Source organism: Mirounga leonina, unplaced genomic scaffold (genome assembly GCF_011800145.1).
Source record: "Mirounga leonina isolate KUSES-001 unplaced genomic scaffold, KU_Mleo_1.0 Mir_170, whole genome shotgun sequence".
NCBI classification, from domain to species: Eukaryota; Metazoa; Chordata; class Mammalia; order Carnivora; family Phocidae; genus Mirounga; species Mirounga leonina.
Genome location: NW_023270433.1, coordinates 13845765 through 13873192, shown reverse-complemented (window position 1 = coordinate 13873192; position 27428 = coordinate 13845765). Strand labels below are relative to the sequence as shown.

At 47.1% G+C, this 27428-nt stretch overlaps 1 protein-coding gene across 7 annotated transcripts in view; it reads right to left on the bottom strand.

The window, feature by feature from the left end:
- Nucleotides 1-27428, bottom strand: part of CDK5RAP2 (CDK5 regulatory subunit associated protein 2) — a 183592-nt gene that overhangs the window by 82318 nt on the left and 73846 nt on the right. For all 7 annotated transcript variants that reach the window (XM_035015953.1, XM_035015955.1, XM_035015950.1 and 4 more), the window contains 3 exons: nt 12584-12754; nt 8780-8920; nt 2059-2156 (listed from right to left, as the gene is read on the bottom strand). In XM_035015953.1, coding sequence (XP_034871844.1) covers nt 2059-2156; nt 8780-8920; nt 12584-12754 — 410 coding nt within the window. The remainder of the gene's footprint in view (nt 1-2058; nt 2157-8779; nt 8921-12583; nt 12755-27428) is intronic.

Below are 27428 nucleotides of genomic sequence, written 5' to 3'. Positions count from 1 at the left end.
AGGTCGGTTAAACTGCCGGAGTCCCGCCCGCCTTCCTCATCTGTGGAATGGGGATAATACCTTCCCTTCAGGACTGTTTCCAGCATTGGGAAAGAGTTTCGCATAAAGCCAAACACACACGAGACACTCAACGGGCATTACTTCCCTCCTCCCACATATCCGAGCGCCTCCCAAACAAAAGAGGATGTTTGTAAGCCGAACTTTCTGATTCTCCTGAGTTACAGCAGTGATTCCCATCTGGGGACAATCTAACCTCCTGAGAGATACGTGGCACTATCTGGAGACACTGCTGGCCGTCACGCCGGGGCAGGGGAGGGCGCTTCTGGAAGCAGGAGTAAAAGCTGAGATGCTGTGAAGCATCCCACGCAGCACAGGACCCAGAGGAGTTGCCTGGGACTTGGCCCGTCCCCACCCCCACCCCTGCCTCCCCGCTTCACTCGTCCCTCCCAGAGCAGAAATGCAGAGCAGCTAGGGCTTCTGGAAAAGGCTCATTTTTAGAGAGTGATGCCTACTCCCAGAATTTCATCGGCATGCTTCTGTTTTCTCTAAACTCGCTTCAGATCAACAAATCTGAAAATGATCTCCTATCTCAGAAGACTGGACACCGGTGTGGGGGGGGCGGTCCTCATCCACTCAACGCCTCCCACGTGCCCACTCCACCCCAGCCACGGCGACAGGCACTGGGAAATGGGAGCCGCTGAGGAGACAGGGTTCGGCCCTGAGGGGCGCGCGGCCCCAACGAGGGGGCAGACTGGTTACAGACAAGTGCCCAAAGGGTGGCCAGGGCAGCTGTGAGGGCAAACAGCGACGACAGTCTCCTCACAAGGGCAGCCCTCCAGACGAATTCTCAAGGGCCTCTGGGAGACAACGGTAGGGTGTGGGGGCCCGTGCGAAGGCAGGGGCAGGAGGGCACACAGCCTGCAGCAGTGAAGACCATTCCAGCCAGAGTGAAAGACTTCAGAGAAGGAGCAGCGAGGGGGGATATTTTAACTTTTTACTCTGTAAATTTGTAAACATATACAAACGAAGACAAGCTCATACACGAGCCCCTCCCCATCTACACACACCCCAGCCCTGACCACCAGGCAGCCACAGCCACTCTTGTTCCATCAGTATCCCCACCCACTTCCTCTGCTTCTGTACGGTTTTGAAATGAACCCCAGACCCTGTATCCTTTCACCTGTAACTAGCCCGTGTGTAGACAGAGGAGGTCGTAATGTGAGAAATCACTGAGGCCAAGTCTGCACTGGCAAACAGAGGCCCAGAGGGGCCCACTCGCCTGTGGACACAGAGCTAGGATAGAGCAAGACCACTCGCCTACAGCAGGCTCTCTTCACCACACCTCACCGGCACCAGATCATCTCAGCAATCCTGTAAAGATGCAAGTCACTCCAGGACACAGAAGCTTGTTTGAGTCCCTGTGTGTGGTCACTCACCACCTGTGTAACTTTGGACAAGTCACCTAACCTCTCTCAGTGTCCATGGCCTCATGGAACACAGGGTTAACAATATTACCTCACAGAACAGCTAGGAGGATCATATGAGATAATACACATGGAAGCACTTTCTAAATCTATGATAAAGTACAATAAGAACGAGTAATTATTAGGCTATCTTTATCCTACGTTCATTAGGATAAAAAAATCAAACAATCCAAAAATTAGACAATTCTTTTTTTAGAAAGATTTATTTATTTATTTGAGAGAGAGAGAGAAAGTGCCTGGGGGGAGGGGCAGAGGGAGAGGAAGAGAGAGAATCTCAAACAGACTCTGCACTGAGCGTGGGGCCCAACATGGGGCTCAGTCTCATGACCCTGAGATCATGACCTGAGCCAAAATCAAGAATCAGACACTTAACTGACTGAGCCACCCAGGCGCCCCAAAATCAGACAATTCTTGATATAAAATATGGGTATGTGATTTCAGTAAGGCAACCATCATCCAAGCACTTTAAGCTTCCTAAGCAAATGGGGAGGGCTTTGTGGCCTCAGACACCAACCATATTTATTCAAAATACATGTGTCTGCGTATGTGTGTGATGTCCAAACAGTAACCTTACCTGTCTGGGTCCTGCAGAGATTTTACCAGATGAGTATAGATGTCCTGCTCCTTCTTTAAGACCTGAATCAGCTCTTCATAGTCTAATTGCTGCTTTTCCTGGAAATGACAATGGGTATCTGACATGAAGGGAAGAATTTCAAAAGAGTACATCCTGACATTATGCAAGCATATGTGGTAGTTTATAAATCCAGACGGAGGAGATCCCGGGTGCCAGGCACAGTCAGAGTGCACCACCTGCAGGAGGAGTGGCGGAATGACTGCCACCATGTCCCTCCGAACAAAGCTGAGAGCTGCGCTTCCAATACTGAACAGCAGCTACAGAAGGAGCATCGATGCTGCCCCACACAGCCTCAGAGCTGCTGGTCATCGCTTTCTCAACACTACAAACAGTGCCTTTCCACACCTGCGCTTGCTCCAAAGACAAGAAGTTCGTCAACCCAAACCTGGTATTAGGGACAAGGGACTTACACTGAAATAGAAAAGGTCAACTGAGCCACGCTGTAACGGCATCCCAAACAGAATGAAGACCAAGGGAGCTGAGATGGATCTCTGCTACTTACCAGCCATGTGACCTGAGGTGACAAGCTAAAACCAGAGGGTGAAAGTCTGAAGGATATTCACATAGACTCAACACACCTCAAAATACTTATTAATGACAGGAAAAAACCGGAACCGTGGAGTCAAGACACCTAGCAGATGCCACCTTCATAAAGTTATCAAAGTGAGCATGGCCAGCAAGGAGACAAATCTAAGTCCATCAGACAGGACACAACGAGAGGCGGGGGGGGAGACACTCAGTGCATGGGGAGTCGGGCACCGCGAGCAGCCCTTGTATTTCACGCTGACCTAGGCTTTGTCCTGAAGTTAAGATACCACCTAGGACAGGGATTCTTAACCCCATGGAAACTGCAGGAATCCCACTGCTGCTAGAGCAGTGTCCATGTTTTCCTGTGACCTGGTCATCAAAAGAAACAGTTACTTTGTGTACGTTACAGGTATCTCAAGTATCTTAAAATATTTATTCTTATCACTACTTCAAAACTATAGCACTCACTATACCCACCACGCAATCTTGTTGAATGCATTAGTAAAGAAGCACCACTTCCAGAGCATATTTTTAAATATTCTGATGATCGAATTTCCAAGTAATTGGTTTCCTTTACAATCCTGTGCATATATTTTGTGCATTTAAATCCTTTTCCAGGGAAGATATCCCCGGCTTCATCAGACTATGGCGGGGATGCAGAGGGCAAGAAAAGGTCATGAGCCCCTGACCTGTGGGAACACTGCTATGCTTCTAGCCCTGAACAAAACAAGGCAGAGGCACCACGTGCTAAGGGGAAGGGTTGCAAATGCTAAACCACCAGTCTGGTCATGATAAGTTAGTTACCCAGACTGCTAGAAATGTCAGGCCCTTTTGTAAATCATGCCACATGTCACTGGCACAAGGAGCTCCCATATGCCTCTCGGGCACAGTGACGGTGTCATGTGGAACTCTCTCGGCTCCCACCTGTACACACCATGTGTGTCGACAGAGGGTCCCAGAGAAGAGCCCGGGGAAGAATTTAACAGGATAACAAGACAATGTCAGCCGCCATGCTCAGTGCTCCCTGGGCTTTTTCTTGTCGAGCCCGCACAACAACCCAATGAGCCTGGGTGTTACCCCTCCCCTCATTTCCGTGAAGAGGGAACTGTGGCACAGAAGGCCACCAGCAGGCCCAAGGTCAGGGGGAGAGGCAGGGTGTGGACCCAGGCACCCAGGCTCTGAGGCCCGTGCTCTTCAGTCCATCCATCAATGGTCCATAGTGGATGCAAAGCACTGGGGTGCTTGACAGGGTCACACTGTCACTATCAACCAAGTAAAAGGCAGCCAAAAGCGTCGAAGAAAATAAAAAAACCTACTGCTTCTTGAGCACCTACCATGAAGGGCAGTGATGGTTAAGAGTGTGCGACCTCACTGTGTGACCTTGAGCAAGTTCCTCAACCTCTCTGTTTCAACATCCGCTCCTATATATGAAAGTAGTGAGTCTACATAGCTCAGATGGTTGTGAAGGAGATTTAATGAGTTAATCTATACAAAGTTCTCACAGTGATGCCTGGCACAAAGTAAACACTTGGTAAATGTCAGCCATAACTGCTATTCCTATGTCCTGGGGCTCTGCCAGGAGCTTTACACATATCATCTCTACATGACACCAGGGAGGTGTATTAATCTTCCCATTTTTCAGATGAAGAAACTGATTCTCTGAGAAGAGAATATTTGAGTCCATCCAGCTAATAAGTGGCAGTCAGAATTCGTGCTTAGGTATGTAACTTCAAAGCCAGCCAAGAAGGGCTAGGAAAAGAAAACGGGTAAATATGGACTTCTGCTGGATGGAGTAGACTCCAGGTGTGGAATGCGTGTGCCCAGTGAAACAACCCTGACTCCACGGCCCCTGTATCTTAACTGGATGGCGGTGGGCCGGGCCCCAGAGGACTGCCCTGCAAGGTCAGGGCCTGGATGCCTGGCTCAGCCCCCTTCTACCCTTCTTACCGATAGCTCTTCCAAATCTGCTCTCCTAAGCCCCCACCCTCCACCTGCCAGCTGACCACACCTGCACTTCCTTTCTCCCCGCTCTTCCTTCTCGGTGGAACGAAAGAACCCCTCCATCTGCGCTCCAGGGGAACTCCTCCCCCTCTGCCCAGACCATCGTTCACCCCTCTCCACTGACACACTCCCAGCACCTTATAGGGTCTGCTTGGGCCAAATTCTCACCAGGAAGCCTTCCTTGACTGAGGAAAATGCTCTCTGCTGGCCCCCAGGGCACTCTGGTTCACTTTCACCCAGAGCTCGGCGTACCAACCACCCGTTGACAGGTCTGAGGGCCCCTTCCAGGCAGCCAAGTTCCAAGCCAGGCACAGTACCTGGTGCAGACCAAATGCTGCCACAGACACTTGCTGACCTGACGATTAAATTGGTAAGAGGAAAACACAGGGGCCAACGTGAATCTTAAGAGCAGAGATTCCTGTGGACATTTTGCATAACGGAAGTCAGAGTGAGTCAACGTCTTCCTAGAAGCAAATAGCTCACCCATGTTAAATAAATGAACTCTTCAGAGCCATTTGGGTCCCATTTCATCAATCACCTATTCCCCTGCGTTGAATCATGCCCCATTAGAATGAAGTCATTTGGCTCCCTCAGCAGAGCTGACAAACTAGTAGATCTCCTCGGCCTAGAGGCAGTGGGCCAGGCTGCCCCAAGGGGAGTGACAAGAAGCACCTGCTCAGCAGGAACAAGCCACCCCCAAGCCCCTCTGCTGCCCCTCCAAACAAGAAACAACGCAGACGGGGCTCTCATCCCAAAGAAGACCATGACCTCCACACACCTACTCGTGTCTGACTCTGTAGTTTGTTCTCCACGGCCCTTGGTGTGACCACCCAGCTCACCACCATTCCCCGTCTCATCTGAAAACTGTTCCTAAAACATGGGAAAGACATTGGAAGACCACTCTCTCAGTGAGCCAGCCCCCGGGACTCACACTAAACCAGTACGATTCTCTCTCCAGATTCAGAGATTTCAACTGAGAAATCAGAAGCCTGGGATACTGGGTGTGCAGCGCATCAAACACAGAGTCCCAGAGTCTATGATTTCTGCTGTCCACGGGGCTGCCACGGTTTCACCCTGAGACATGGCTACTCAGCTCTCCCCGGGCACCTGGGAGAGCCCCCAGCACACTCCCAATAAATACTCCCTTTCACCACTGTTGCTGTGACCACACTACTCAATGTTGGATCCTACAGCTTACACCCAGAAGAGCCTTAACTAATAACTAATGCATCGGATTATTTCCAATCCTATCAGGAGGTAAGCATGCAATTCCCCCATCTACAGATCAGGAAGGTGGGTTTCAGAGAGATTAAGTGACCTGCCCAAGGTCAGAGAGCTAGAAAGAAGAAGAACTGACATTCCAACACCAAATCCAGAGCATTCCCTACTCTGCATCGCTTCCGTAATGACTTGAAGGAAACCCATGTAATATGCAGACCACAACCTGAAGACATAGCAGATATGTAAAGAGAAAGCTTAATGGCTCACCTCTTGGTAAGCAGGGCAATTTAGTGGCCTGGTAGATGGATGGTGTCTACTTTGGTAGCTATGTCACAGCTCAGTAGCGAAGACATTTATTTTAATACTCGGGAAATTCAGCAGTGATGTCCCTCCATGTCAATAGCCAGGCTGTAAATCTCTGGCTGCAGCAAGTTAAATACGGTCAGTGTGCTTTCCTCCCTGTTCTTCAATTCCCTGATCATCCAGCATTAATTCTCAGGATCACACAGTTATTAGAGGCAAAAGAGACTGCCCCGAGTCCACGGAGACCTCATCACAGCCTCAAGTTCTTTGTAGAAACGGGCAAAGGATAAACCCTAAATCAACACGAAGTGGCCAAGGGCACAACAGGAGAAATCCACGTTTTCTACAGAGAAAAAACTACAGCCCACCTTTCTTGGGGGGAAGAAAACCATAGGCTGCAACAGTTAGGACTGTGTAGATGGGCACCTAGAAATTTATAATTCCAAAATGATCATTTATAATTCTTTATCCACAATTTGCAATTAGTCTTGCAGAACAGAATTAAAGTCTTTGCTAAAATACTAGGGCATTTTGCACAGTAATTTAAACATCACCAGGATCTAAATGTCATCGAAAATGACAGGACTTTTTACGTGTGGTTCTGTAAAGTGCAGACAGCGCCCAGTGCAAGAAACCAAAAAAGTGGTAGCTGATCAAACTCGTGAAATTAAACTGTAAAACACTCAGCCTGTTCAATAAATCTATAAACATTTCCTTCCACATTTCGACACATTTTATATGACCAAAACAGGATCCAAAATAGCAAAGTCTGACAAAATGCATTCAAATCAGTGAAGATCTGTCCATCTAAAAACACCTTGAGAGGCTGCTATCTTGTTTCAAAACACTGAACTGTGCCTTACTACAGGTTTTTTTTTTTTTTAAGATTTTATTTATTTATTAGAGAGAGTGTGAGCAGGGGGAGGGGCAGAATGGAGGGAGAGGGAGAGAATCTCAAGCAGACTCCATGCTGAGCATGGAGCCCCATGTGGGGGCTCAATCTCACGACCCCGAGATCATGACCTGAGCCAAAAACAAGAGCTGGACGCTTAACTGACTGAGCCACCAAGGCGCCCGCAGGTTAGTGTGCATCTTAACACCCAATTAAATTTGGTCAAAATCAAGTAACTATATGCAAGCTTGAATCACAAAATATTAGCCCTCTGCGATTTAGTTATTGGACATGCTCGCCAACCCCCAGGTGGTGACAGAACCAAGAGAAATATCCTGGCCTCCCCTCTCTGGTTCAGCCCAGGGGTTCCACTACTCTACGCCGACGCTTTTATTCAAGACAAACGGTAAAATGCAAGTCCATGAATGGTTAGAATTAAGAAGAAGTCCCCACTGCCAGCCACCGATGCCCTCCAGCCCGGGGCTGATGCAGAGCTGGTCCACAGTGCGATGCCTGGTACTGGCTACCACCTGGCGCCGGCCGCAGAATGACCCCTGAGCCATCCTCCCCATCCACCCCCAAGGGCCTCAAGGGCCTCTCCAAGAGCCAGTAACCGGAGGGCTGCTCTCCGGCACGGGAGCGGGTACCCCGGCCCTGCTGCCCGAGGCTGCTCTCACGGCTGCACCCATGCCGCACCCGTCGTTAATTATTTTGAGAACCACCCCTCGCAAAACCACAAGTCATGATCAGAGCCATTCATCAAAGAACTAATTTGCGTAAGAGAGTTCTCTGTCTTCTAAATGTATGAACTTAATTAAAGCCCGGTTTAAGAAAACAAAACTTGGCCTACAATGAGCTCCTTCCCTTTCCCATATCTGGCTGCCAAGGTGCATCACATGCAAGAACATATCTGTATGCATCTCTCCCGAGCCAATCTAATCATTCATTCACTCAACAAACACTTATGTACTAGGCCAAAGACTGGGCTAGGCATTGGGATTTAGACGCGAATCCCAGTTCCCCATGCCGAGGTGCCCATCCCTGGTGTGTAGGGGCTCGAGTGAGGGCAGCAGGAAGGTGGATCCTATAACGCCAACACAAGGATGGGCATGCAAAGTGCCGAGTTCCAGGGAGGAAGAGGATATGTCACTACCAAGCAGGCTCAGGGAAGGGTGACACTAGAGGGGTACTTCCAGGTATGTTCAGGAGTCACTCAGTAAACAGGGAGAGAAAAGCTGTTCCAGGAGATGGAACAGCACATGCAAAGGCACAGGGAGAGGTGCAAACACAGCATTCTCAGGAATCTGCAAGAAGTCAGCTGTAGTTAGAGATGACAGAGAACAACCCGAGGCCACACCAGGAAGGATCTGCTGGGCCAGTTTTTGTGTATATTTGGACAGGAAAATTTTCTTAACATAGAAATGACATACACAGAGATTACACAGTGGAGAGGTGAATCCTGGGACAGCAAATACGAGGCTCATCCCTAACGAGTGTGATTTACCAGTTTCCTGTGTGGTGCAAACACCAGCGCTCAGCCCAAGGATACTCACCTATAAGGCGGACAGACTAAGAACCCTCCTCCTAACCTCTTATAAGTTCAATCACTGGCAGGAAGGAATTGGAGGGGCTCTAGGTAGGAGCAGTTACCACACACAGGTGTGATGTGTGTGATATGAATTCACACTGCAGACGTCCAAGTCCAGTCAAGCTTACCTCCGAGAAGATGCGGTGTCTGCCTAGTGACTGCTGCAAAGAGCACTCTGCTGGTAAGCCCTCAGTCCTGACCCTGAGCTCCCCGCCAGTCTGTGAAGGACAATTCTGCTGTACTGCTTCCGACCCTTTTTCACTGAATTTCTAAGGAAACAAAACACATCATGAGGAAGTTTTCACCAAGAGAAAAAATATTAACAGATTGTCCAAAACTCTTTAAGGGAAAATATCTTATTTTTTTCTTCACATTATTTTCCTCAAAAAAATTTCCATCATCTCCAAATAGTAGGCGATTACAAAAATAATGCAAGTGCATTTGTTATTTACCACCAGGGGAAAAGCAGCCCACAGAAATGGCGCAGGCGGGGTGGTGGTGGTCATTACAAAGCGCCCTTCTCCCCACCGCCCTTCTCCCCGGCCACCCGGTGGGGATGGAGGACCAAGCCCAGGCCCTGGCCCCACGGGACAGGTTCCCATCCTGGGGCCCCTCAGCCAGGGTGTGGTCTCTGGGTCTGTTTCCTAGCCTACGGGGTTACCGCGGTGTGTATCACAACCCAACAAAACCCAGTCTCTCTCAAAACATCACAAATTTGACAAAACTTGAACCATCCTTATCTACGAGGAGATTTGACTTCTAGGAAGAAAGGCTGCAAATGTTGTTTTGGGGTCTGGTCACATGTGAAAGGGTCCTTCCTGATGATGCACCTCCCTGACCCCTTCAGAAGATCTGGCATTCAACAACAGGACAGGACTAGAGACCGTCTCTCTGGTCTTTTGGCCAAGTTCAAGCATAAAATCTATTCCTAACTATTTAAAACCTAGTAACTCCTTAACGAGGTCTCTGTCCACTCTAGGTCAGAAATTAAGGGCAAGGGGTGCCTGGGTGGCTCAGTCGTTAAGCGTCTGCCTTCGGCTCAGGTCATGATCCCAGGGTCCTGGGATCAAGCCCCGCATCGGGCTCCCTGCTCCACGGGAAGCCTGCTTCTCCCTCTCCCACTCCCCCTGCTTGTGTTCCCTCTCTCGCTGTGTCTCTCTCTGTCAAATAAGTAAATAAATAATCTTTAAAAAAAAAAAAAAGAAGAAGAAATTAAGGGCAAGAACCACATCTTATTCCTAAGTACCTATCAGAATTACTTCATCACGTCAAATGTTTATGAAAAATTAGATGAGCATAAACACAAAAGAAACAGAGGCAACTTTTTATAAAAACCTATTAAACTATAAACAGGAAAAACTAGAAATCAAACATCAACACAGACTTTCCAGAACTGCCATAATACAGCTGTGCTTGACTCACACTTTCCATTTTCCTTTTCTAAAAGTCCAATTATACGTACACATTGTTTAACAAATGGTCCACACGGCTTACATGGAAAACAGCTCTCCCTCCCCACGCCCTCACATTTCTCACCTCTGGGTCCCACTCCCAGGAAAAAACAACTTCCAACTCCTCAGCCTCCTCTGCTATTTACATTACATTACTACTCTCACACTGCTTGACTTTTTTTTTTTTTTCTTTTTTAAGTAGGCTCCAAGCCCAGTGTGGAGCCCAAGATGGGGCTTGAACTCACCACCCTGAGATCATGACCTGAGCCAAGATCAAGAGTCAGACGCTCAACCGACTGAGACACCCATGTGTCCCATTGACTTCTTAAGGTAAGATTTATCTCTTGGCTCCTACCATAGAAGTTTAAGGATTTAGTTCTTATAACATCTGCCCCCCCCCCACCAGCACTTACCCTGATAGTTACAATACAATTTCAGTTCAATCGACAGTCTGCATTTACACTATTATGACCACACAAACACTGTGCATGAGTCACCCATCCAGCCTTCCGTGATTACATTTCCTTTCGTGTTCGTTTCTTTGCTTTCCTTGGAATCAGTAACAACTGCTTTGTTCTATTTATTCACTTAGTTCATAAAACTAAATTAGGTACTTAATGTAGATTTATCTCTAAGCTCTCTAAAAGAACTTAAAAATGGGTTCCATTTCCATTTCTTGGAGAAATCCCAACTGAGGCCCTGTCTCAAGAGCTCCAATACAAGCTCTCTGCATCCTGGGCCTTCCTGTCACCACATCCCAAGAGAATCCCCTACTTGCTGGATCCCACGTCTCTCTCCTTTTGGGCTTCTTCCTCATTTGTATGGGATCACTGTCCAGGAGCTCCCTGCAGGGGGTCCCTGGGAGGCAGAGGATTTTTGACACCGAATGTCGGAGAACGGCTTTGCTCGCCCTCACTCTTGCTGATGCTGAGCTAGACATCACTCTTCCTCAGCAATCTGGAAGCCCTGCTCTCCTGCCTTCTGGCCTCCAGTATTGCTGCTGAGAATTCTGATGTCATTCCGGCTCTGGGTCCTTTGCATCTCGCTCTAGAACCTTTCAGATCCTCTCTTTATCACTGTGTGCCTCGATCTCACAAGGACGTGCCTTGGGGCGTGGGCGTCTCACCATTATTTATGCTAGAAACAGATGGACCCTTTCAACACACAGGTGTCTGTCCCTCCACTCTGCAAGCTCTCCTATTGCTTTGACGGTTCCCTTCCCTTTGTTCTGCCTGCCCCATCTCTTGGGACCTCCTGTCAGCCATGTATTGGAACTCCTGAGTCAGGCCTCTCCCTCTCATTTCCTCACCTGTTTGTTTCTCTGTTGGGTTCTATTTTCTAGAAGGCTCACTCAACTTTATCTTCCAGTGTTTCTAACTCTCCTATTAAACTCTTTATATCTGTAATCACACTTTCAATTTCTAATAGCTCGTTCTTCTTTCCCAAGTATCTTTTTTATCAGATCCTGATCTTAGTTCTTATCTAAAGATGTTACGGTATTGAGTTCTTTTAAAGCTGTCTGGTTGCTTCTCACCCCTCCATTTCTGTGGCCTCTACATAGCCTTGTTCTGTCTTTCCTCCTACATACTTTTCCCCTGTTTGGGGAGCTCAGGCTGTCCACCTACCTTTGAAGGGAAAAGTGCTCAGAAGCTCTGAGTGCAGAAAGAGCACATCAGTGGCAGACTCACCGTGACAGGATCAGGTGGGGACATGCTTGTTCTGTTGGAAGACACCCAACTGTCTTTTCTCCCCTCGGAGGACTCTCAATGTTGGGGATGCATACTTCCACTCCCGTTTTCATTCAAGAGACCCACTCCTGCCTTCAGGTGCATCTGGTGAACCCCCCCAGGCCAGGGCTTCTCTGGTTTAAGGTCACCAGAGAGGAAACCAGCCCCATCTCCTACTAGTGAAGAAAACAAGGTCACCTAACTGCCCAGCATCCCAGCCAGATCTCCTGGTTACAAAGGGACCAGGTCCCTCCACTGCCTGCTGAGCCTCTCTGTGTTCTGTAGGACACACCAGCTTGCTTCTTGTTGGCTTTTCACCCCAAAGGCAGGGAGCAGAGTACTCTTAGTCCTGCGGGCCTGTATCTTTCACCCCTCCACTGTCACTTTAATGGGGACAGTTAGAGGAAAAGCACAGAGGGGCGAGAAGGCCTGGCACACCACAGAGCAGCAGACACTCCCAGCACAAATACCTCAGTGAAGCAGGCTGGCCACTAGGGCGGAACAGGCCAGGGCCTCAGCTGGGCTCTGCCGTGGACCTGTCATACGACCCAGAACAAGTTCCTTCCCTTCTTGCTGGTGGCTGATGCTCAAAGGACATAAAGGAAGCTCTGATGCTCTGATATAAAGCAGTGAAGACTACTGTCATGTTTGCCAGCTTTATTTTTATACAAACGTTTCTGCAAAAGAGTTTTTAAAGAAAACAGCCTATGCCAAGTCAGCAGATTGAAATACAAAAGAAAAAGAAGTATGGTACCTGAAGCAACAAGTCCTTTGGATCGATGCTTCCTGTTAGACTTCTGATCATTTGCTCTTGACTGTGCAATTTTTTATTACTTTCACTCAAAAGACTCTTGTAACGATTCTCCACGGCTTTCTCTCTTTCATTCACTTCATCACGTAGTTTCTCAACTTCATTTCTAAGGTCCTACCCGAAGAAAAAGAAAAAATAGAACTTACTTGACAAACACTTCAAGATGATCATCTCTCACCTGCTTACCGCTATACGAGAGCAAGCTAATAGATGTATTTAACAAATGTGCACTTCCTTCTCTTTTAAAGTCTGATGAAAACCAGCTTTAAGAATAAGCTGAAATCAGGGCACCTGGGTGGCTCAGTTGTTAAGCGTCTGCCTTCAGCTCAGGTCATGATCCTGGGGTCCTGGGATCGAGCCCCGCATCGGGCTCCCTGCTCTGCAGGGAGCCTGCTTCTCCCTCTCCCACTCCCCCTGCTTGTGTTCCTGCTCTCACTATCTCTCTGTCAAATAAATAAATTAAAAATCTTTAAAAAAAAAAAAAGAAAAAAAGAATAAGCTGAAATCTGGACAAAGCTTTATGCACAGATATTTATCACAACATTATTTACAAGAGTGAAAAACCAGAAAGAAACTAAATATCCAACAGCAGGGAATTCATTATTTTTTAAAAATAAGGAATTAATTATAAAAAGAGTATGGCATTTTTTTTAAAGATTTTATTTATTTATTTGACAGAGAGAGACACAGTGAGAGAGGGAACACAAGCAGGCAGAGTGGGAGAGGCAGAAGCAGGCTCTCTGCTGAGCAGAGAGCCCAATGCGGGGCTCAATCCCAGGACCCTGGGATCATGACTGAGCCGAAGGCAGACACTTAACGACTGAGCCACCCAGATGCCCCAAGTATGGCATTTTTAAAAAGTGCACAATTATGGGATGCCTGGATAGATCAGTTGGTTAAGCATCTGACTCTAGAAACTTTCAGCTTCGGCTCAGGTTTCAGCTGAGATTATGATCTCAGTGTCCTGGGATTGAGCTCCATGTCAGGCTCTTTGCTCAGCTAAGAGTCTGCTTGTCCCTCTCCCTCTGCTCTTCCCCACCCCCACCCCCGCACACTTTCTCTCTCAAATAAATAAGTAAAATCTTTTTTAAAAAATGCATAATTACGAGGAAAAACAAACCAAGACACTATATAATATGATGCCAATTGTTTCCTAAATGTTTATACAAAAGATTGTTAAGGCTATGAGGAAACACATCAAAATAATAACAGTATACCTAAATAGAGGGATTGTGGGGATTTCGATTGATTTTTATTGTTTTCTTTTTCTGAGTTTCTAAAATCTCTAAGTAAGTCTATTATTACTTTCACGATCAGGAAAAAAAAATGATCTTAAATAATGACATTTACAATTAACATGGAAAATGCTTGTGTCATAATGTTAAGGGCAAAAACACAAAACCAACAGTAAATAGTGTGATTATAGCTACCTTGGGATGTATACTATTTGTAAGACTGAAGTACTATTCATAATAGCAAAAGACTGGAAACCACCCAAATATTCACCAGTACAGGAATAAACTAAGGTACATTCTCACAGTGGAGCACTCTGAAGTGATCAAGAGAAAGGAATGAGGACTCCATAAACACTCTGCCCTAAAGTAATCTTCAGAATATACTGCTCCAGCAGGGCTCAGGAGGACCCCAGGAAGAAAAAAAAGTATATATAACATACTGTCATGTACTTAACTATAAAATAAATTAAATGGTTGTCTATAGGGAAATAAAAAAAAGAGAACAAGGCAGAAGGAGGGAGAAAAATTCACTTTACAGATGTAACACTGAAGCCGATTAAATGTTTAGATAACCATTTGAAAAATAAAATAAAAATCTCCTAAAACTAGAAGCAGAGTGAACAAACAAAAACTAAATCTAACTGTGTATCAGGTTGATTGGTTAACCAAACAGAGAAAAATTATTTCAGTAACTTAAAAGCAGAGTAATTTAGGGCGCCTGGGTGGCTCAGTCAGTTAAGCGTCTGCCTTCAACTCAGGTCATGATCCCAGGGTCCTGGGATCAAGTCCCACATCGGGCTCCCTGCTCAGCAGGGAACCTGCTTCTCCCTCCCCCTTGGTGCTCCCTCTCCCTTGGTGCTCTCTCTCCCTCTGTGCTCTCTCTCAAGTAAATAAATAAAATCTTAAAAAAAAAAAAAGTAATTTGTATACCCCTAGTGGGATATTTCTCCAAGGACAAAAGGGACTACTGCAGAAAATCTTACACTGTTTTAGTAATCGTGTTAGAAGAAATAATATTTGCATTGGTATTCTGAAATTGTGTGCATGTATGTGTGTGTGTGTGTGTGTGTGTGTGTATATATAAAATAATTATTAACGTGATAAGAACCAAGACTACAAGCCTAAGAGAATACCAATACAAATATAAAATTAAGTTAAAACACGTCACTGTAAATATGAGTTGAAAATATGAATATGAACTTTTATTTTGTTATTTCCTTCCTCTCACCGAGAAAGCCTAAAATCAGCATCCTCCCCAGTATCCAGACCAGTCTCTAAGTACCATTTCCCACCAAAAAGAACCAGAATTCTCAAAACACAGCCCCTAGAACAACATGATCAGCGTCACTTGGGAATGGCAAACACAATAGATAACCAGAACAGCGCTCAGTAAATATCGGATGGATGGTTGGAGAGGTAGATGGGATTGCTCCCATTTTATGAATGAGGACACAGGCTCAGATAAAGTAGCTTACCCACAACCACAGTCACTAAGGGGCAGCACCTGCCTGATTCCAACTCTGATTGCAAGCCTCTCAGCTCACTTCCACACTATGGCCAGGATTTGGATTTCTTTTGAAATGACCCCTGCCCACCTACAGTCATCTGACACTTGCTTTTAGAAACCTGCCTCTGAAAACTGGGTAACAGGGACCACAAAATCTTGTGTGAAGCCATTTAGGTACATCTTTAAATTCACAATAAATCTGCCTGCCATCCTAAAAAGATCAGGCCTACTTTTTTGGGGGGAGGGGGGCAGAGAGAGAATCTCAGGCAGTCTCCACACTCAGCACAGAGCCCGACTCGGGGCTCAATCTCACGACCCTGAGATCATGATCTAAACCGAAATCAAGAGTCAGACACTTAACCGACCGGGCCACCCAGGCGCCCTGATCATGCCTACTTTTTAAGCTTAAAATATTTCTGCATTATGCTAAGTAAAAAGTGTGCACCATTCATGTGCACAGTAATTACTGGTCCACTTACATCATTTCCCCGATGCAGTCTCTCCTTTGCACAAACACCGATCAGACCCATTATTTTAGTGTCCGGTTCAAGTTCTTGTGTATATGTGTACAACAGTAATTTACTCCATTCTCCCATTTCATTTGCTTATATAATTTTAATTCAGGTACATAAATTAAGAACTTGCATGTTTTAAGTGATAAAGGTGTCTAATGTGCTACATTTCCCCCACGTGTCTCCCAAACTAACAGACTTGACCTGCTCCAAAATCCCACAGAGGACATGTAGCTGGGTCATTCCTCGAGATTCGGAGTTCTTAATCTGAGGTCCACTGAATACGTCCCTGGGAGCCTATGCAAATTTGTGTGTATGTACATTTTTGGTGGTCGTGGGCCCTCAGCATAAGTCAGGGCCTCAAGGAAAGTCAGGACACCAAAGAGTACAAAGTACTTCGATTATACGCATTCCTAACAGAAACGACTATTTACCAAGCACAAGCTGAAACACGCACGTGTCAAGGCACTTTTACATAAAACATCTCTAACCCTAATGACTGCACACATGGTAAATATTAGGAGTCCTGTATTTCTAGAAAAGAAACCAAGGCTCACAGAGGCCAAGAGATGTTTACAAAGCTTTACGAGTTAAGTTCTAGTACTGAAATTCAAGCCCAAGTCAGTTAGACCCCAAATTCTGCACTCTCTCCCCTCAGCTGCACTATTGTTAAGACCAAAGAAATATAAAACCAGCCTGTGACATGGGCTGCCATCGGTCACTAATTCCAGTGCCCCGAGCTAAGGTTCCAGTTTCTCAAGGACTCAGGACTGATGCAATATCCAGCCCGAGACGGAGGCCCTCCTGCTAATGAATGGGGCAGGACCAAGGATCTGGGACCTCACGTGAAGGGCAGTGAGAGAAGGCCTGAAGTAAAAGGACCACTGCAGGGAGGGGGATGGTGCCGAGGCGGCCTTGAGGAAGAGCTGCAGCCATGGCAACACAAAGTCAGCCGACGGGCTCCCGGGCTCGGCACCAGTGCGCTTGTAACAAGTGTTTACGGGAGGCATGGAGACGGCATGTCTCGCCCGAGCAAAACAATCAGAACTGAAAATTGATAATCTTGGGTGGTTTCCCCAACCTCTTGCAATATTCCTAGGCTGTGAAGACTGGCAGAACTAGCCTTGAATCCGGGCTCTACGGCTGACTAGCTAGTGACCACAGACAGATAACTGGAACCCTTATGAGTGCTTCCTTTCCAGTAAATGGGGTTAATAATACAGGCTCCTGGGGTCCTGGGAGTGTTAAATGAGAGAATGCGGGATGGGTGCCCGGCACAGAAGCAGGTGCACGGGAAACGACCCTCTGTCATCCCCGCACCCCCGAATACATACCCTCCAGGCCGACTCTGCTCCAGGCTTCTTCCTGTGGCCACGGCACCATCACATCACCGCCCACCCAGCCACGGGGCCCGCTCCTCCCCTCCCTCTCACACACACCTGGTCATCCCACAGGTAACTCAGGCCTGAAGGCGGAGCCAAGCCTCCGCACAGAGCACACGAGAGATGAAGGGTAAGTATCTGGTGCTTTTATGTGGACATGAGCGCCCAAATCCTGCCCTGCCAACTACCCCTACCCCCATCCCACCCGGAGACTTCTCAAAGGAGCTGAATCAATCAGTTTGGTAAGAACCAATCACAGATTGGGAATCAAAGTTCAAGTCTGTGAAAACTGCACACCCAAAACAGGGCTTTCTGATAAAACTAAGGGTTGTTTTTGGTTTGGCTTTTTGAAGGAGGAGGGTGTATGCAGCTCAAGGGAGCCATCTGCCCAACAAGGGCCAGGCCTGGTTAGGTCTGCGGCAAGAAAGCCAGAGAATCTGGAACTTGGGTTCTTGTCTTAAGGTACAGTAACCCATGCAGTAGCAAGGCTGGCCCAGTGAACATCCTGGACTCTGATCACCTAGACAGTCATTCCTCCTCCCTTGAGGAGGTATTAAAAAAGAGGACGGGAGGAATCTGAAGTACTGGGGAGAAAAGTGAACCCCCTGCACGCTCAGCCCTTCCCTCCCTCCATCCCACTGCCCCTGTCTTCTTCAGAAATTAGCTCGCAGCTGGTCAACAGCAACAGCCTCCTAACTGGTCTCCCTTTGTCTGCGTTCACCCACCAAATGCCACACATACCCCCCCAACCATTACATCTCTACCTAGGACCCTGCAGGGACCCCACGCTAACTGCAGAATGAAGCCACCCCACTTAACAAACCTTCGTTCTAGGCCCCCCTCCCCTTGTGGGCTCCAGCCTACCTTTTAGCCTTACCTCACCCGACCACCCAGTCCTCTCCAACTGGGGGAAAAAAAAAAGTACAATTCCGCCCAATTCTGCCTGGAGACAGCATGCTTACCTTGTAAGCTGCACCCCCCCCCGACTACTCTGGCCCTCAGCAATCACCCTCCCAAAACACCACCCACCACCTTTTTCTGCAAAGCTCTAAGTACTTAGGAGAGGGCCAGGCCCTTTACACCCGTGCCCTCCCGCAGCACTCACAGCAACCCTGAGAAGCAGATGCTCTCGTTCCACCCATTCTACCAATCAGAAAACGGAAGTTCCAAATACTCAAGCAACTTAACCAAAGCAAAAGGTGCTGGAATCAGGACTTAAAATCAGGTCTATTCAGGTTCTTTTCACTAAACCAGTGGTTTTTCAAACCGAGCTCAAGAAGCCCAAGGCTGGCTTGCTATCCGTATCATCTAACTACATGTTCCTGGGCCTTCCTCCAAAACCTGACTCAGGTGGCTTTCTCAGGAAAGCCTGGTAATCTGTATTTGACTGTAATGCAAGGAGCCACCATCCTAAGGAACGTGCCAAGCCCCCGAGGGTGCATCTGTTTGACTTGCTTCTGAACAAGGGACAGTTTGAAAACCCCTCCCTGCTTTCAAGCCGGCGCTGCCACAGCAGGATTTGCATGTGGTGACATCAACCGAGTGGCCTCGCTTTCTACCTAGTGGGCAATTTTCCTTGAAGATTCGCAGGTGCACTCTGGACCAACACTGAGCTGAGCGTTGCCTTTGCATATCAGGGCATCCTCAGGGGAGACTGACAGGAAAAAAAAAAGAGCGGATTATTTTAAAAATAAAATATCCCTATAATCTTAGAATCACATTAGAAATGAAAAGCCAGGCCCTCTTACTTCCTTCTGCAGTCAGTTGGTTTGTTTTATCTCAGGCCAGATGGAGAACGAGAAGGTTCTCATCCATCAAATTTCCACCTTCTCAGGTTTCGCGGTGAGAAAGCTTGTCAAAGTGCTCAGTGGTTCCCTTTAAATACACAAAGGAAACTTCTCCAAAATCTTAATGAGGAATAGGAACCCAGTGATGTAAGAATTTCCAGAATCAGTATGAGATAGTGGTGTTCGGGCCAGGTTCTGTGGAGCCTGGCTGCCCCTGGGGGCTGCGGCAGAGGCAGGACATGGCGGGGAGGGGGCGCCAGGCCTCCCCCCTCATGTCTCCCCAAGCAGCTCTGCTTTCAGGTTTCCTCCCCAGGAGAGTCATATTTGAACAGAGAATCCCTCTGCTCAAACAAACAGACAGAAACCGCTGGAATGAGACTGCTCGCACAGAGCTCCAACAAGCTACTGGTGGGGCTCGCTGTGAGGACGGCAGAAGTTCCGAGCAGGGAGCTCAATGTGGCTTTCAGCAGAAAGGAGGCTCACACTGGGCAGGGCTCAAGGCCCGGCTGGGTCACTTAGCCGTCAGGCACACCTTTCTAAAACCCCACCCGAACGATGTGACAGAACGTTCCTGCCCTCTCCTCCAGCCCACTCGCTGTGCCCCCTTGTGCCAGGCTCATTCATGCCCCCTAGGCCTCCGCACGGGCCCTCCCTCAACCAGGAATGCAGTTCTACCCCCACCCCCTTCCCCCCCAGCAAACAGCTACTCACCCTTCACGCCTCAGCTCCAATCCACCTCCTCTGTGAAGCCTTCCCTCCCACCCTGTCCCGTTCAAAGCAAGTTCCAGGCTCTGTGCTCCCAAAGCATTTGGCCCATCCCCCTACCTGCACTTATCATGCATGCTATATTTTAATTAGCTCTTTGTCTGTGTTCCTATTCTATTTCTCTGCCAGATTCCTTCAGAGACTGAGTCTGATTTGATTCAGTCCTGTACTCCCAGTGCCCAGGACAGAGACCGGCACAGAAATTATAAAGTAAGAACCAGAGTTAAGGGAAAGCCTTTCTGTTTGTGCTCCACAAAGACGACAGCAATTCCACGTGGAAACTGATGCGAACAGCCTTTTAAAGCAGCTTCTACAGCAGGCCCGTGCACGAGCCACTGAGGTACTACTGTCTGCCACTAGAAACGGGTCCTGCCTCCCTTCCTAGAGGGATCAGTCAGCGGAGAGAACAGACAAGCACTTTCTTCAGAGGAGAGGTGAGCGTTGATCAAGGAAGAAATGTACAGACTTGTTGACTTGGCTGGTAACTGGGCAGGCCACATTTATTAGTCAACAGTGTCCATTAGATTCTAGCGAGCAGTGGTTTGTCATTCAAAGTCCCGAGCCAGCACCTGCCACACAATTAAAAGCAGGAGAAGAGGAAAGAACAGGAGTCCGATCCACTGAGCAGCCACCTCTATGTGCCAGGAACCAGAGGAGGCACTTTCTCAGGCATTAAATTTTATTAATTCATTCATTTCTCCTAAAGTAGGTATAATCAACCCCAGTGTAGGGGAGAAAACCTTAGTTTAGAGGGGTTAAGCCACTGACCTAGAGGCTTAGAGTTGAGTGCCAGCTAAAGCCGAGATTCGAACCCAAGTCTGGCACTGTTGCCCACTGCTCCAAAGACAGCAGCTCAAACTGCCCAGTTTCTCCTTCCCAGGGCATCACCATCATCAAAACAGCAACTACTCATTGATCAGTTAACATGTGCCAGGTATTATGTTCATAACTGCTATCCCCATCTCAGATAATCCCTACAACTAAGCTGTGTTTTTCTAACAGGAAACAGGACCAGAGTTTGGAGAGGCAAAGCTACTGGCTCATAGTCCAACAGCTAGCCAGTGACAGAGCCAGGACTCAAAACCAGTTTGACCCGAGTCTCTGCACTCAGCCTCTCTTAAGAGTGACTGGAAATTACAAAGATAGAACTTCCGCCAGCAAAGATCATTTAAACTGCATATTGTTCTACAAGGACTCCAACTCTGACTCTTTATACCTGATTAAAACAAAAACAAGGCACGGGGAGCCCTGACCCTTGGTAAGACTCACACCATCTCAGGTCTGTGGTCCTAGGCCTACCCAACCAGCCTACAGACACTGTCTCCAAATGCCATGTTTTGACTATGGATCACAAGAGATGCTCTGAACGCTGTCATATTCTCGTCTGGAGCTATCCATCAACAAACACATGTGAAACCAGAGGGGTTCAGGATGAACTACCCTGAAATTAAACCTGCTCCTGTCAAAGCACATGGGATTAGCCAGCTGGGTGACGGGTACAACTTTAATTAGACTTTTGGGCTTGAGCCAGCAAATGCATCCCCACAGAGCTAAGTGCCCAGGTACCGAAGCACATACTTGTCAGAGTAGCGGATGACAGGTCTCATAACAGATGAGAGCATTATGAGACAGTCTGGGGAATACAGCTAAACCAATGTCTCATATACGCTGCTTATAAAGAAGAAAAAGACTAGCGCTTGCTCCTATCCCCCACCCACCCTGAGGAGCATACAGAACGCCTGAACCAGAAAGAGCAAATCTAAAATAAAGGTTTACCTCTCTCTACCACTTTCCACCAAACACACACACACACACACACACAGAGCACGCATGCACATGCACACACACACGTACGTACTAAAAGGAGAGCCTTAAGTCTCTCGAGCCAAACAATGTATCAAAGTCCAGTGTGAGGGCAAGGATGTGACAGTCCGAGCAGCATTCCTGTTATAAACCACACAAACCAGGACACCTACATCACAGCTAAGACACCGACTTGGGAATACCAGGTTTGCCGTTGGTTTCTGGTTGTAGAAAGACCTCCCGAGTAAAAACCAAAGCTTGTTTTCACCAGGGCCTACCAACAGTGCCTGCATCACTTCAAGCACTCCGTGAGCGTCCCTCAGGTAAACAAACCAATGACTGATACCGCGTGCTGAGTCAGCTGGTACTAGGCCGCTGAGATCGCAGGCAATGCGGATGAACAGGACCACTGGACCCTCACGGCCAACCCTCGCTGGGCCCGGGCTCCATCTGACGTGGTGGACGCACACGACCCAGCCGCAAGACGCCCGCTCACACAGGCGCCATCTCCCTCCGGAAAGCTTAGGAGCAAGCACAATGACCAGGCAAGAAGGCTCTCCAGCATGAGCAAAGGATGGTTTGATCACACCCAAAAGATAACCAGTTGGCTGACCATCAGAAAGAATCCAGGGACTGCTAAAACAACAACAACAACCAGCATGCTTGACGGCGGCCCCCCGCAAAGGCTCAGGGTCAGGGCTCATCTATAAACAGGGCTGCAACACTTCTGAGGTGGTAGTTCTTGTCCAAGAAACAAGAGTAATGGGAAACAGCCAGACACTGTCCCAGGGACTGGAAACCGTACTCCTTACAAGCTCACAGACTTGGGTGACACGGATGGGGCCGCCACTCTGCTCTCATTGCGGGTGGTACTGTCAAAGGCTCTGTCCTGCTTCTAGAACCCTCCAGCAGCCCGCCAGAGGCAATACTGCCCTTGGGCTGGAGTGCCGGCCAGAGCTGTCCTTTTACCTTAACCTGTTCATCTTCAGACACTGGAGACCGTGTAACCGAATTTCCCTTTTCACTTTCACTGCCAGGAGCCACCAGCTGAACTTAAGTCCCCATCTTTCATACTGGGTAGGGTACCACAGTGTGCATTTCTCCTTACTCACTCTGCTTCCATTTCACTAGCCACCCTTTTTGTTCCTTGACCTGAATGCTTTCACCTTTATTTTTAATCTCATTTTTATGACTTCCCATAAACCTCTGAAAATGTTTTTGAAACATCAAAAGGAATAAATTACAGTTTTTATTTTTTTCCTGTATTTTATTTATTTTTTATTATGCTCAATTAGCCAGCATATATTCTTAAAACTCCAAATAATACTTCAGAATACTTCAAATCGGGCATTCTTGTGTTGTTTCCCCAAAAACACCATATGCTCTCATACCTCTGTGCCTTTGCCCTCCATACAAAACCCTCCCCTCCTTTGCCTATCGATTAACCTTTATTCAACTCAAGCTTCAGAACCAGTTCACAAGTTCCTTTTCCCAAGAGCCTTCTCTGATCCTGCAAGCCAATTCCTGGCTCCGTGTTTCCGTGGTACTCTGGTCATACCGCTGTTATGGAACTGTCCCCAACCCCAGCAGAGGGCCTGCATGGTGTTCAGTGTTGCTGAATGCGTGCATGGATTCCTTTCCTTTGCTAGGGCAGAAACAGAGGCACTAGGGGCGCCTGGGTGGTTCAGGTGGTTAAGCGCCCAACTCCTGATTTTGGCTCATGTCATCATCTCAGGGTCCTGACTTGATCAAGCCCCATGCTGGGCTCCGTGCTCAGTGGGGAGCCTGCTTAAGATTCTTTCTCTCCTTCTCCCTCTGCCCCTCCACCCCCAAAAAAGAAAGAAAGAGAAGCCACTCAAAACTCTACCCATTTGTTTGTTGTTTCAGTCCACAAGCAGCAGCTGGTGAGTGAATCTAGTTCATTAAAGGGCCTGTTACAGAACGGGCAGACAAGACATGCAGGGCCAGCAGGTCGCGCTCCACCTCTGCACTTATCCCGGCACCATAAGGCAAAACAGCACCCATGATGTTTCCCAGACGCTGAACAAGCCAGCGCCCCAATGTCTGGGGTGAAACATTCATAGGAGACGGACACAGCCAAATTCTTAGACCGTAACCAGAACGTAAGTAGAGATACCACTGTGGGGCAGTGCAGACACAAAAGGAAAGAAACCATGGCCAAATCATCTTACCAGAAACACAGATATAACGTGATGTACAAAAGTTAGTCATGAGGAGATGCTAGAAAGCTCTGGCTCATGGTCACGTTCACCTGAGGTAAGCATTTAGAGTAGATCGTGGTAGCTCTGGTCTGGGTAACTACTCATCCCTCCCAAACATGTGCTTCTAGAGGAGGCTGTCAGTGATGGGACTCATAACGCGTGTACCCCTGAGCACACACACACTCCTGACAAAGAAGGAGTGGCCCACGTCGGGCCACGTCTGGCCATCCTGACAGGGACACAGCAAGGGCAATGGAGTGTGAGAGTCCTTCTTTCTCTTATGTAACAAACCGGGAATGTGACCCCAGTGGGAGCAACGATGGTCCAACCGCCTGGAACTGGAGTAAGGAGTATGAGAGAGAAAGAAGCCGGCTCCCGGAGACCGAGCTACAGTCCCAGCGGCGCTCCAGTCTCTCTGTCCCCCTGGAACCGTCGTCACACAAGGCAAGAAATTTCTCTTTTTGCCTAAGTTAGCTCAAGCTGTTTCTGTCACTGGCAAAATAAACAAAAAACAAAAACTCTCCTGCCCACAGTATACTGGACCCCAAGCCCTTCCTCACTGTCACATTCCCCTTGCTTTCTTCACCAAACAGCCCTTGCCTCCTTACAAAGATGTGTACACATTACAGAGGAATATAATCAGCTGTCAACAGCAGCCCAACATTATTCCAGAAGCACCATGGTTTACACAAATAAGTGAATTATGGAGCCACCAAACAATGTCTGACACCACAGGGACAAGTAAATAAATTACTGCATCTCCACTTGATGTAATATTCTGCAGCCATTTCAAATGTCTGCCAAGAATAAGTTATAATATTAAAAAATTACATTATAGGGGCACCTGGGTGGCTCAGTTGGTTAAGCGACTGCCTTTGGCTCAGGTCATGATCCAGGAGTCCTGGGATCGAGTCCTGCATCGGGCTCCCGGCTCGGCGGGGAGCCTGCTTCTCCCTCTGACCCTATCCCCTCTCATGCTGTCTCTCTCTCTCTCTCAAATAAATAAATAAAATCTTTAAAAAAAAATTACATTATATATATGTCTGTGTATATATATATACACATATATATATATATGTACATGTGTGTCCCCAATCCAAATTCTACTGAATGAACCTTTTTCCAATGACAGTGGGGGGTGGAGAGGGATGAGCTATTTTAAATTAAGAGGAAGTTATCCAGCAGTAAGGGAGTAAGAACTGACTATGAAAACTGCACCTCTATCAAAGGACCATCTGGCCAGTCTTGTCTTTATCTCCTCCATACAGCGCACTACTCAAACCTTATTCTTCTCACTCAAGTGTCACCTCCTCCTAGAAGGTTTCCCAACTACTCCATTCCACAAGGATCTTTTGCACTGACTCTATAGATTTTAAGCTGCTTTGTCATGTATAACATCTCCATCGCCCTTAGAAAAGATAAAACTTTCAGAGGTCACATCTTATACTTCCATCAACATCTAAACCAGGCACATTTGGTGTTCAGTAACATATAGGAAACAGATATTGTAATAACATGCAGTAAACTGCTACACTCCAAGATCGCTGGTGGCAGCATAAATTGGGCCAGCCCTTTGGGCAAATAATTTGGCAACATGATTAACTAGTATAAAATATTTGTGCCATCTGACCTAGTAAACTCACTCAAATCCTAGGAACTTCAAGGGAAACTGCCTTTATGCCCAAAGATGTTATCGTGGCATCATTTAAACAACCAAGGTGTCCGAGAGAGCAGAAAGTTAAGTAAAGCATGGGAAATGTATTCAGTGAAGAGCATGCACCATTCAACATGATCATTCTGTTCTTAATTGTAGGAAACAAACTGAGGGTTGCTGGAGTGGGGGGTGGGGTGGGAGGGATGGGGTGACTGGGTGATAGACACTGGGGAGGGTATGTGCTCTGGTAAGCGCTGTGAATTGTGCAAGACTGTTGAATCTCAGATCTGTACCTCTGAAACAAATAATGCAATATATGTTAAGAAAAAAAAAAGAAGAAGAAGGTAGCAGGAGGGGAAGAATGAAGCGGGGGAAATCGGAGGGGTAGACGAACCATGAGAGACGATGGACTCTGAAAAACAAACAGGGTTCTAGAGGGGAGGGGGGTGGGAGGATGGGTTAGCCTGGTGGTGGGTATCGAGGAGGGCACATTCTGCATGGAGCACTGGGTGTTATGCACAAACAATGAATCATGGAACACTTCATCTAAAACTAATGATGTAATGTATGGGGATTAACATAAGAATAAAAATAAATAAATAAATAATAAAAAAAAAAAAAAACATGATCATTCTGGAGGCCACACAACATGGAAAGATGCCCACGATAAAGTAAGGGGTCAAAGAACACTGAAAACCAGAAAGAGTTACTGTGTTAGGGCAGTGGAACGGTAGGTGATGTTTTAGTTTTCTAAATTTCCATTACCATTCCCTTGATGTTCATTAGTATTTTTGTTAAAATATACAAACGTGTATTTCAATTCTCACGTCAGTGTTAGGGTTAGGATTTCAAACAGCGGATCCTGACAGCCCTGCCCACAGCAGCCGCTGGGGAACTAAACCGTAGTACCTGGAGGCTCCCTTTGAGACCTCTGCTCTAATGACTCTGTCCGCCTGAGGCCCTCTGCCTGCCCAGGACTTGTTTAAATGTAAGAGAAATTTTTTTTTTTAAAGATTTATTTATTTATTTGAGAAAGAGAGAATGAGCAGGGGGAGGGGCAGACAGAGAGGGAGAGAGAAAACCCGCAAGCAGACCCCCTGCTGAGCACAGAGTCTGAAGCGGGGCTTGATCCCAGGACCCTGAGATCATGACCTGAGCCAAAATCAAGAGTTAGACGCTTGGAGCACCTGGGTGGCTTAGTTGGTTAAGGAACCAACTCTTGATTTTGGCTCTCTCCCTATCCCTCTCCCCCTTCCCCCACTCACTCTAAGTAAATAAACAAACAAACAAATAAATAAAATCTTGTAAAAATAAAAAATGGAAAAATAAAGAGTTGGATACTTAACTGACTGAGCCACCCAGGTGCCCCTATAATAGAAATTTTTAAAGATAAACTATTTTTTGCCTACCAAACCCAGAGGGAATTTTTTAAATGCTAACATCCAATGCTGAATAAATAGTCTTTAAAAAAGGACCACTCTCATAAAGAAAAACCTGGTATAATCATTCTGGGAAACAATTTGAGTGTATCTATATAATAATGTTAAAAACATTCATACTCTTTGACCCAATAATTATGCCTCTATCAGGAAATAATCAATGGAAAAATATTTAGATACAAGGACATTTGCTATCGCATTTGTTGTAAGGCAAAAAAAAAGTGTAACAACCTAAATATTCTACCACAAGGGACTAAATAAACTGTAGCACATCCAAGTGATGAAATACTACGCTTGCACCAAAAAACAAACAAAAACATGTTTCTGAAGAACACTCATAACATGGCAACACACCAAAAAAAGAACATTGAATTAATAAAGCAAGATACAAAACCGCATTTCCAGCTTGATACCAATAATTGTGCGTGTGTGGGTGTGGGTGTGGGTGTAGGTGGGGGTGGGGGTTGGTGGGTGGGGCTGGC